Source organism: Hirundo rustica, chromosome 12, assembly GCF_015227805.2.
Source record: "Hirundo rustica isolate bHirRus1 chromosome 12, bHirRus1.pri.v3, whole genome shotgun sequence".
NCBI classification, from domain to species: domain Eukaryota; kingdom Metazoa; phylum Chordata; class Aves; order Passeriformes; family Hirundinidae; genus Hirundo; species Hirundo rustica.
The window spans coordinates 11,206,721-11,218,909 of NC_053461.1; the positions used below are offsets into that span (position 1 = coordinate 11,206,721).

General features: G+C 45.7%; 1 protein-coding gene across 6 annotated transcripts in view; it reads right to left on the reverse strand.

Moving 5' to 3' along the window:
* The window catches only part of GRIP2 (glutamate receptor interacting protein 2), a 267,965-nt gene that overhangs the window by 47,776 nt on the left and 208,000 nt on the right, over positions 1-12,189 (reverse strand). For 5 of the 6 annotated variants that reach the window (XM_040076223.1, XM_040076226.1, XM_058422218.1 and 2 more), the window contains 5 exons: positions 9,801-9,936; positions 8,892-9,037; positions 6,018-6,104; positions 5,675-5,750; positions 4,935-5,080 (listed from right to left, as the gene is read on the reverse strand). In XM_040076223.1, coding sequence (XP_039932157.1) covers positions 4,935-5,080; positions 5,675-5,750; positions 6,018-6,104; positions 8,892-9,037; positions 9,801-9,936 — 591 coding nt within the window. The remainder of the gene's footprint in view (positions 1-4,934; positions 5,081-5,674; positions 5,751-6,017; positions 6,105-8,891; positions 9,038-9,800; positions 9,937-12,189) is intronic. The other variant, XM_058422217.1, reaches the window with a different exon arrangement.

A 12,189-nucleotide genomic window follows, 5' to 3' on the forward strand; every position in this document is an offset into this window, starting at 1 on the left:
AAACCCGACGCATGGCTCATTCTTGCTCTCTGATAAACGGGAGCATTAATGCAGATCTGGGAAGCTAAGCTGCAGCAAAGTCTTTTCTGAGATTTGTTGAAGATGCTCAGTCTCTGGAGACAGAAATTTACCTTGGAAATTCCCCTTGGGGATCAGCCAAGGGATGTTCAGCTCTGGTCTACTCACTGTGACATTTTTCACAGGGGAGGAAGCAGGAGGAATGAGCCGCATTAAAGGTTATGCAGACTTCACATAAAACTTTGTTTATTCTCTGATGAAAAGGACCACTGGGGAGATTGGCAGGCCCTGGTAAAAAGCACAGTCCCAGTTTAATCAAAAGATACACAAAGCACCCAGCTAAAGCCTGCGGAAGGTGCACTTAAGCGTTTGTTAGCAAAGGAAGCACCAGGAGATTGAGGATCTCTTCCAACAGCAAACACCAGGTAGACGTCAGTTTTGTAACCTAGCAGATTTTCTCTGAAGGATATGGATTTATATCCCTTCAGCTGAACGGAAGAAGTTAAGGAAAATAAAAAGAGCTTGCTGGACCATCAGACCTTTCTTTGCAAGGAAATTACCTGCTTCTCTCCAGTTTACCCAGCATCCAAGCTTCTCAGCTTTGCCAGGTGCTTCCCAGGGGGTATCAGCACGATGGTGAGAAGGAAGAGCCCCAGCACCTCAGGACCAGGGTTATTAGTAAGACTGTCGGAAACCACAGTCCTGCCTCCAGCCCATGGTCACTCATCCTGCCACACACAGCGTGGACCACCTCCCTGTCCCTTTTAATTCTCATCTCCATCACAGACGAGAATTGCTCCAAATCCATTTTATAGAGGCATTTATTAAGGAAATACCAGCCAAGCCTCTATTAATTATTCTAGGAGAAGATTTGCCTCAAATCAAAGGTCAGCAGTCAGCAATCCAGCAATATTTGCGAGGTGTGATTAACATGTAGCTATTATACCCGAGCTAATTTTAAAAGAAACACGGGAGGGACAGAGCAGGCTATGCAGTAACTTTACTGTAAGGAGTCAATCGGCATTGTTGCACTGGCATCAGGAGCTGTTTCTGCACCATCATGCCCAGCTACAGCCTCACAGGAGGATACAAAGGGCTGTGCAACACCTGGTCACACCCATACACTTGCAGGATACTCAGCAACATAGTGATGGATACAAGGGAAACAAAGCCTGCTCCGGGTTCTCACTCATGCCACCACTGAAGCTGTGGGAAAGGCAATCACCCCACCACTCAAAACAGGGAGGTTTTCTAGAAGATCTTTCTCTCAGCAGCTTCTTTTTAAGGAAGTACTGCGGGGGCGTTTCATTCTTGCACCAGGTTTCTGAGCCTCACTTGGCTTTGCTCACCTCTCTAAGGAGGAATGGCTCTAATAACCAGCCTGGAAAGTGCAATTGCTTGGGGAATAACCCAAGTGTAATGGTAGGGAAAATTTTTTCCTGCTCTGATGCGCTTTGGGAGAGAGGAGGGAATAGAAAATTAAAAGATGGGAAAGGGAAAAGGAAAGGGAAAATGATGAGAAGGGAAGGGGAAATGGGGAAATGGGGAAAAGGGGGGAAATGGGGGAAAGGGGGGAAAAGGGGAAATGGGGAAATGGGGAAAAGGGGGAAAGGGGGAAAGGGGGAAAGGGGGAAAGGGGGAAAGGGGGAAAGGGGAAGGGACCTCCCTTGCAAATGCAAACAAAATAAACCAAAAACTCTTAGAAGAACCAAACTAGGGAGCTACCCCCTTCCTGACACAGCCCAGCAGCATTTGTCACCTGCAGCTTTACAAGCACATGGAGGCATTTGACTTCCTGGGCCCCCTCTTCAGGCTCCAGCCCCTGCCACTCCTCACTGACAAGCCACCCACTTGTGGGACACTGCCAGCCCTCCACGCAGCAAGAGAGCTCCACAGGCTTAAAAAGCTTCAGCATAAAACTGAATGGGTGGAGGGGCAACCAGGGGAAGGGAGAGGAGGAAAAGGACACAGCAAACCGCTTTGCTTCATCCATCACCTCCGGCAGCAACCTTCCCCTCTTCAGGAGGCAACCCTAAAGGCTTGCAGCCCAGATCCTTGGTACCTGGCACACACAGATTACTTACAAAGTAACTATTCAAATACCATTTTATTGCTAGTCAATTTATTTCAAATGGGTTTGGGTTTGTTGTTTTTTTGGTTTTTTTTCCCATCCTCCCCTGGGTTTTAAAAGGCCCATAAGATAATGTGCAGCCATGGGAAAGCATCTGTCCATTGCAAAGATCATCTGGCATCAGCAAAGGGCAGAGATTTTCCCACTGCCCCAGGAGTGTGCAGGCCCAGTTGGCACTCCTTTTAAAGGGAAATAGCAGATTATTTTAATTCCTTCAGTGGCTTTAAGAAATCTCAGCCAACCTGAAAAAAAGCCTGCCATGGTCCCATCCTATGCCAGCCTCCCTGGTGAAATCCCAACAGCTGGCAGATGCTTGGTGGCTATGGCAGGCAGCTGCCACATCCCTCACACCAAGAGCAGGGCTGGCCCCATGCAGATCATCCCCAGTGCACAATTTTGGCTGGAAAACCACAGAGACAGCTGGGGAATGCCATGATTCAATGCTCCCCCACAGCAACCCTGGTTTCTCACCAACAGACGCAGAAAAACAACTTTCCCTCCTCAAGGGTCAGCCCACACCACCCCAGCACATACAGCTGCAGAGAGTGAGCACCATGTAAAAACCTCTGTTTTCCTGAGGATGAACAGGACAAGCACCACTTCATTGTGGTGTCCCCAGCCCCTTCACCAGGTTTTCAAAATGGGAATTAAGAGTCCTTCTTTTAGGCTGAAAATATTACCAGACCACTTTCAGCACCAGCTCTTCCCTTCCGTCATCGTCTTCCAGGGGCTGTAATAGTTGTGAACCGGGGACAATGCACTCATCTCCCACTGCAATTATTGGCTGCTGCCTGGCAAAACTGTCTGCAGAGACTGTTGTAAGCTACATGTTCTGTATCATCTTGCCTTAAAAGAAAGCAGGACAAATACATTCCTTTATGGGGTTGTGGAGAGCACTCTCTAGGAAGAAATATAAGAAAGGAGCAGGTTTTACATTTTTGGGAAGTATCTAGTTCTGGCCCACAGATTAGCAATACAAAATGGAGAGTCACTGCATAAAACCCTGCTGTCCCCCCACGTTCACTCAACCCTCACAGTTTTAGGTGAGAGAGTTACCCAAGAAGAAACACCAAGACACCAAATCACCTTCATGGCTATTTTTGCTCCAAGTCAGGTTTTAAAACAAGCAGCTTTCTGCAACACAGACACCATGGACTGCAAAAACAATAAACCCTCCAAAGACCCATCTCCTATGCACAATTAATTGCTTACTATTGTTCAGACTTGACAGCTCCATGCAAAATCCCTCCTTACCTCCATTTGCCCCCCTCCCTGGAGCAGCTTGTAAAAAGAGGAATAGTCATCCCCTACTGCCCAGTTACCCCAAAAAGATCACAGAAAGGTAGAAAATAGGTTTTGGGTAGTATCTGTTTCCTCTTTATCATGAGCAGCAGCCAGTTTCCAAAGAGTAGCTGCTCCTGTGGTGCGGCAGCAGCCAGGCAGCATGCAGGCAACCACTGAGGCATCAGCTTTTCCTTCCAGCTCCTCCATGGAGACCTTGTCTGTGTGGCACACACTGCCCAGCTCCTGGGAGCCACCCCCCAGGAGAGAGCCACGGTGTCCATGCTTATGGAGCTTCTACCAAAAGGAAGGGGAAAGCTTGTGGTGAGGAGACTCAAAAGGAAGCAGAAACCCCTCAGGGCTGTCACAAGGAGCTCCTTTATCCTGGTGCACATTGCATGGGTCAGCTCTGGTGTTCTCAGCTCTCTTTCCTCAGGGCTGATCTGGCATCAAACTCTCTCAGTTTCAGATTCTTTTTATTTTCCTCCACACTGACAAATCAGAAAACAACCTGATATCATGGACTCCATTCCTAACTGAATCCTAGGCTCAAGCATGTTGGATTGCTTTGTGAGATTTGTGGAAAAGACTCCAACCTAGTCCAGCTCATGGCTCCAGGAAGGCAGAAACCCCTCTGGAGATGTGTATGAACTATCACAATCCACTACACAGCTCAACAAACTTCCAGAACCAACACAGCTTCAAATTCTGTGGTAACCTTAAACTCATTAACAATGCTCCCTGCATTAACAGCTGTATGTCACAAAGCTGGCTCAAAATGACTTTACAGTAGCTAATAATAAACCCTTTCCCTAGGCTTGAAACTTAAAATCAAATGAAAAAAAAGAAGAAAAAAAGAAAAAAAAAGAAAAAAAGAAAGAAAAAAGAAAAAAAGAAAAAAAAAAAAAAAAAAAAAAAAAAAACACCACCACCATCAACACACCAAACACCCTCAAACTGTGTAAAATGCCTTTTAGAAATACTCATCCTCCGCCTTCCAGTAAATTCTGTCTTATTTGGGGTCAAGCATTTGACCACCCCTCATTTATTTCAGAGGCAGATCTGAAGTAATATTTCTAAGAAAAGAAATTGCTCCAGAATTAAGCAGGGTCAAAATTCAGAACCAAAGCCACAGCAAGTCTCTGCCTGCATGCAGCTCACTCCTCTGCACATATTTAATAGCGCTATTTGCAGTGCTGGCAGAGCGCTCCAGCCCCCTTTAGCTCTGACTTCTCCTGTGCCCTCTCTGCCTGCATTACAAAGTCCCCTTTTGCCCTCTCCTCTAAAGCCACTCGTCATTCCTATCAAGACACATCACTGCATAAGGGCATTTCAAATGCATTTAACGAAGCCAGCTTTGAACTTTACCCCCTACATCCATGCTGCCAGCACATTGCTCAGCAATTTTTCCACTGAAACTGAGTATCTCAATTACTGTCTCTAGTCTCACATACTTGCCAGGCAATCAGAGAAAAAAATGCCATCACAACCATCTTGTCCTTACCCATGATGGTCACATCATACTCGATCTGGAAAAGTGCCTCCTGGCTGCACTGCCGCAGGATGTTGAGGGCATCAGCGTGGGTCATGCTGTGCAGAGGAATCCCATCCACACTCAGCAGTCTGTCCCCAATTTTCAAGGACCCTTCCCTGTAAGAAGCCAAAGGCAATTCTCTTTTTTATGTATATATATTTATTTATACTTAGATAATCTATATATCTTTATAGAAATATCTATATTTATATACATAAATTTGCTATATATCTATATTATCTATATGTAAATATATAAGCATATATTATTTGTGTGTGTGCACACCATGTATGTAGGTGTATATATATGCACACACATATTAGGAAGTCAATTATTTTCATCCTGTAGGATGGAAGAACACTCCTTGGACAATAGTCTGGACTATTTATAGTACCAGGCCCATCATATTAAATTATCAGCTCAAGAGTAGATAGACTGGCTCCTGCTTTCCACCACAGAATCAGTAATTCAGCAGCACAGGGCTAACAAAGGGGCTGCCTCTGCAAGAGCAGCTTCTGCCTTTAATCACAACATCTGCCCTGGGAGCACCACGCCCACCTCCCCACACAGCACAGGTGCCACACCACCAGCATCCACACCACCAGCACGAAGCCTCGGGGAGGCACCAGAAAGAGGACAGGAAGGGGACACATCCAGGAGCCAGGCACAGCGCTGGTGAAGGCAGATGTGGAGGTGTGGCTGAGCAGTACCTGTCTGCAGGGCCGCCCGGCCTCACGTAGGTGAGCACCAGGGGCCTGGACTTGTGCCAGTCTTCATGGGCTCCCCCTGTAATCAAACCAGGAGAGCCGTAAGTCACCGGGGCTTTGAAAGTCTGACTGAGAGCGCTGAGAAAGAGACATTTATCACATAACAGCTGACACAGCCTGCCAGCAAAATGACTGCCCTAGATTAGGCAGCCGGCAGTCCTTAGAGGCAGCAGGGGATGCTCTCCAGGACATGCTTTGACTGCTTAGCTGAGGTTTTTGTCATTCACCTTCTTACTTTTCCCACTCTCCACCTCTGTTTCTGCTTTTCACTGGAGAAGCTACTAACCTCTCATCACAAAACCAAAGCTGTTGCCTTCCTTGTAGAGGGACACTTCAATGGTCTTGGGAATAATGCCAGCACTGCTTTCTGGCACTAAAAGGAAGAGAGAAAGACCCAGTCACCCCAAATTAGCCTTTTCCAACCACAGTGCAAAACAGCATCAAAACAACACTGAAATTAAAGTCCTGCCCAAAGCCCATGTTTTATTTTCCCTGCTTGGAAGCAAAAAGAGCCCAACCTGGACACGTGAACCTTTATCGGGGCCAACCAGCAGGTCTTAGGATGATTTCACCAGCTCAGTGTTGTGCATCTCCCCTCAAATTTGTCTTGGTTAATACCCTGACATTCAAGTAAAACCATCTCGTTTATCAACTGGCTTTAATGCATTCAGCTTTTCTCAAAAGCTCCTGCCACAGATAGAAACTTATTAAAAAAAAAAAAAAAACAGCAGCAGCACAAGGAAGCAAGTCACCAGCTGACCTTAAAGAAAATGAAAATCCCAAATCCTCAATGCATAAAGTTGTTTTTTTTTCCCTTACCTCTCATATTTTGGATTTTAAAAAAGATTAAGCGAATCCTTTAAACTGATCCTAGGGGCAATTCAGTATTTTTATGTTAAATACACAGTACTATTTGTACAAAACACAAAACGTACAAAGTAAAGAGAAAAAGAAAGAATTTGTTTCCATCTTTTGACATCCCCTACTGTTTAGTGATTTATTGCACTACTGCACTGAATATGGGAAGATTTCCCAGTCTTCTTCACCCAGAAGTGCATGTGACAATTCAGCCTGGTCCACTCCAAAAATTCCTAATTTTCAAACTAAGTGCCATGAATGGCCACAAGGGTAATCAGGAAAAAAAGGCCAAGAACTTGACTTGGAGATGAAGGCTGCCCTAGGCACATCCATGCTGCCATTTCCCTTGGCTCAGCAGGGGAGTTTTGAAGCAAATCTCCCCACTGTCCTCACTGACCACACTCATCCTTTCTGCCAAGCACCCCTCAGGGTTTCCAACCTCCAGCCAAATTAGGCTTAGCCCATCCCTTAAGCTAACCCAAAAGACATACAATGGAGGCATGGTACTGCCTGCAGGCAGACAGCCCTGGGGACCAGCTACAGTGAGGCCAAATAAACCTCCAAACACTGTCCCCACTTTGCTCCTGCTGCTGTGCACAGGCAGCTAACAGGGACACAGCCTAGAAATACTCCAGAAGGGAGTGCTCAGGGCACAGGAAAGTTCCCAGTCAAGGGATGAGACTCAAATACCAAGAAAAAGGTATAAACTATCTAAAAATGAGTCCAGAAGCCGTCCAATTTCCGTCCTAAGCATTGAAGTATGAAGTGCTGCAACAGGCTCTCATAAGGTCAGTGAGAGCTGGGAAACTAAAGCCAGTGTTAACACAGGGCTTGGTTTATTTATGAAAGAGATGATATGACACAGAAGCCTGAAAACTAGACTTGGACTTGCAAGATCTCTTTCAAAGCAGGAAATTACAAAGTGAGGAGAAAAAGTCAAACCCACAAGCACAAGCTGTTGAATTGCACTGTATTTCTGCTCTTTGCCCAGAGAAAGTGGGGTGGGGGGGGGCAAGCATACACAGCAATAACAAACCCTCACAGCAGATAAAAGTCCACAATGAATTGGAATCAGGCAATAATTGACAATTACCTGTATTTTGCTAGGCTTCTTTGTTTGGACCATTCATAAACAGCCCCAATAATCTCACTGGAGGGAAGTCACTATCTCAGAGTGCTCTTCCTGCTCATTTAAAGCTGAGAACATCTCGCATTGCTGCTATTGATTGAGCTGGCATCTCTCCTTGGCTAGTAAGTACAGTTTAGCAGATTCCAGATAAGGAATATTACAGAGTATAAGGAATACCATGGAGAAAGGTTAAGAGTGGTCATCTCTAGGGAACATGAGAGCATGGAAGACTTGAACCACAGCTGGCTTTACCAGAGGTGTATGCAAAAGCTCACTAACATTTACAGCAGAAGAGAGGGGAAAGATGGATACAAATCCATCTATTCCAGATTAGATTTTACTCTTTTAGGCTTTACACCGTCATTTCTAAATTCAATATTTTTTTCATCTAAAGGCAGCAGCTACAGCAAAGCTCTGAAGTGTAAAATATCTTCCTATGTGGGGCAAAACTTTAGATTTCATTAATTTTGTTTTTCCCATAATTTTATTTTTAGTTGTTCTATTTCTTCTGCCCAACAATCATCTGATTGATCTGGGTAAACAAATGAGTAACTACTGGGGACATTGTATTCACAGCGGAAAGACTGTGATTAGAAACTGTACCAAAGAATTTGTTTTAACCAGAAACATCAAAATCATCAAAACAAATGGGGGCAAGAGCATATAGTCTCCCACAACAGGACACAAGTCCTGATAGTTGGGCTTGCCATCTTCTGCCAGGGCCCCTCAGCTGGAAGGCAGATTGCTTCAGTTTCCCCTCTAAAAAGACTTAACACTTCAAAGAATACGGAGGACTAACAGTACTTGCCACAGTTCAGGAAAGGGCATCTGGTAATACACGTTTAAGACTGAACTAAACCTCCCATAACCACACTCTAAAAGAGAAAATGAGAAGCTGAAGCAGCATGAGGAGGCAGATTGGCCTGTGCTGTTAAGTCACTCCGAGGCAAGACAGACCTAATCAGCCATCCCCTGCCGGTGTGCATGAGCAGGCACCCACTGCACTGGAAAAAGTGCTCTGCTCCAACTGCACACAGCTCAGCAGCCTCCACCGCCCGCGCGAGCAGATGAAGGAAACGACAGAACGCCCCCAGACACCCTCCCAGATCCGTCTGCAGCCCAGGACAAAGTGCAGCCAAGAAGAGAGAGCAGTGCTGTCCAAGAGGCACCCACCGGCTGGAGGGAGCTCGTACTCTACTTCCAGCACTACCCTCTCGCCCACGTTCTTCAGCAGGCTGATGATCTCGTCGTGCCGCAGCTTGGTCAGGTTAATGCCATTCACCGACTTGATGTAATCCCCCACGTTCAGCTGGTCACTCCTGAAAAGAAATAAAATAAAAAGCAGTGGTAGCACAGTCTCCAGCTGGCTAGTAACTGAAGGACTTTCTGAACAAGCCAGCAATGCTGGACGGATCTCTGCTGTCTGATGACATGTGTCTGCTATCAGAGGGAAGTGCTAAAATTGAAGCCATCTATCTTTCCCAGTGGCAAGTCTTCAGAGCCGTACATATAGCAACAATCGCAGCATATATGTTCACAACCTCTCTGCTGTTGCTCAATTTTCATTCACGCAGAGCAATCGGTCAAAGAAAATCACACCAAGAGCTGTCTGAAAAAAATCCAGCGGGGAAAGAGAAAACTTCTTTCCTTTTGCCTGTTTTCAGCAAAATTGTTCAATTATTCTTTCCTTTTTCCTGCTTCTTGGAGCCTTTCTTTGCCCATTCGTTTTCTGGGCCAATAATGTTACTTATACACTCGGTATTCAGAACAGATACAATATTAAACCACTTAGCTTGATCAAGATGTATTGTACCATGCAGCTCTCCTGACAAGGCTGCCTAATTTCATAGAATCCCAAATATCCCTACCCAAAATTTCAGAGCATAATTGCACAGAGCATAGGAAATAACTCAAAATAGAAGATGTTCTACTTCCTGAAGCAACAACTTTGCATTCTGGAGCACTTGAAAATAGGGTCTCGGGTGCCAACTATTTTAATTATAACTCCATTCAGTAGCTGGAACATGCAACTATTCCTCTCCATTCCTGCTGTGCTATCTGCACCCCATTTCCATTTCTCACCTTGCAGCCAGTCCTCCTGGCCTCAGATTGGAGACTCTTGGCTTTCCATCTTTGTCTGTGCCACCTGAAATGGTTAAACCAAGGGTGCTTCCTTCTTTCTTAATCAGCTCCACAATTGTGACCCCTCTGAACTCTTCTGAAAGATCAGGAATAAAGACAAACAACTTAGAGAAAGGAACATTCCTCCCAATCACAACAAAACATTTTTCCTACAGGTCGTGGGGAAGTAGAACTGGGATGATTTAAAAAACTAGCATGAAGAAAAAACCTCAAATTTTTTGAAGTTAAGTTGTAAAACAGAAGTGTGTCCTGGTAGACCCACAGCAGTGTTTGCATGCAGGTCTGGCAGGCAGGACCAAGGAAAACAGGCAGAGTAATAAGGGCTTATGAGCGAGAAAAAATCTTGTGTTTCAAGTTGCTGGAGGCAGTAAAAAAATTCAAAACCAGGCTGATGGGAGCTCAGCAATGGTCCAGGGAGGCCTCCTCAGGAACTATGTTTGATATATGGGGAGGGCATTAACAGAGCTATCAGGCGGTCACAGTTATACAGGAGGAGGATGCTCCTGCATCCAGGTCCAGGAGATGTGGACCTGCAGTAGTTGCTTGGATGGACCAAACTGGGTGGATCTCAAAATACAGTGATTAAAAAAACTATCATGAGACATCAATACAGTTGGGAGATACAGAACACAATGTGGAGAGGGGTGGGATCCTGCCATCATCAGGGAACAGAGAGGGAGCTTCCTTCCTTCACAGCAGTTTGCACCTAGTCCAAGTCAAACTCCCTACTACCACCTCATCTACAGCTGGAATTGAAGACACGAGTCACACTGGCACTGTGACTTGTTCCACTGCCTGCCATCAGACACAGGTCCAAGTCCAGGGGATGCCCACCCCACACCTGCTGCACCAGTACTGCTTCTCTGGGTGCTGCAGGCAGTGCACAATTTACCTTTTCTAGCCCAAGACAACATTCCTGTCTGTCCACCACCTACACATAAGCCCAGCCTGGCATCGGTTTTGATCTCCTCACAGATCATGCCTGGGTTTTACAACAACAGGGTACCTAAATTATTCCAGCTTTTGGATTTGGCATGGAAAGGTCAATAAGTGAGCAGGAGAGTCAGTCCTGGCCTAAGGAAAAGATCAAGAGGATCAAGAGTTCCAAAGACTTGGCAAAACACAGCTCTGTAATACTGCACACCACAGACCTCACACTGTGCTCAAAGGGGGACTAGCCCTGGGGCAAATAGGATGACATCCACACCTTGTCAGAGCCTCCTCTCAGTAGCTTTTACACAATTTGTCTATAGCATTATCCATCCATATCCACTATCTCAGGGTACTGAAATCTTCCATGATTTTACAGGAGGAAATCGGTCACCCTCATACAGGATTCCTTTCTCCAAGGCTGCGCAGGAGAAGGTGGTGATGGGCACTGGCAGCACACAACAAACAGCAGCCCCACAGATGTGGACAAAACCCCCATGTTGCAAATGGCCCGGGTGCTTGTTTGCACAGTAAACCTTACCAGGCTCAAATGAGATGCTCTGGAGAGAGAACATTTGAAACCTCTTGCACACTGACTTCCCAGAGCAAAGCAGGGCCCCTTAAACAGCATATTGACATAGATGATCCATGCTGGTGCAGGGCCTCCTCCACCCATGCAAAACACGGAGTCATTTGGCACTGTGATGCCTCATCACCAGCACTTTGCTCCTGTTCAAAGGCACCAGGACACCAGAAATTGCAGCTTACTTAGAACCCTGCCCTACCTGTTTTGAAAAGCACTTCCAATAATAATCTGTGCACTCGATTAATGTGAGTAGGGAACCTCTTTGCAATCTAACTCCAGTCTGGCAGGCATTTAGGCACTGCTGGGTATCCATTTAATGTGGCACTGGCAACTCCTCATAAAAATGTCAGCTCCATAATACTTCTGCTCTTCAAATTCAGCTTTGATCCCTTGCCAACTGCAGTAAGTTAATTTTCAATTCACCAACCTGGGAGCCCAGGGGCTGCCAGAAACTGGGGGGATCTCTCGACTGTGCTGGAGAGAACAACATCCGGCACCATCCTGCAAATTTCCTCTCAACTACTGACACAATTGATCAACACAGATGGTGCCACAAGGGGAGATTATTAACTTTTCGATGGGGTTTAATTTTGATCCTTGATAAGTGTTTAAAATGAGAACTCCCAGAATGCAATTATCCATTGTTATGGGTTCAAGGAGAAATTTCTCCAAAAAAGTCTAAGATAAAAGGCCTGAGATAAACCAATCAAGGTCAGTGATAAGGAATTCTGACCCATGCCTCTATAAATCTACTGCCATTGTCACAGGCCCACACAGTGTAAAAGTGAGCTGGTTAAGGAGGCTCTGGTCCTT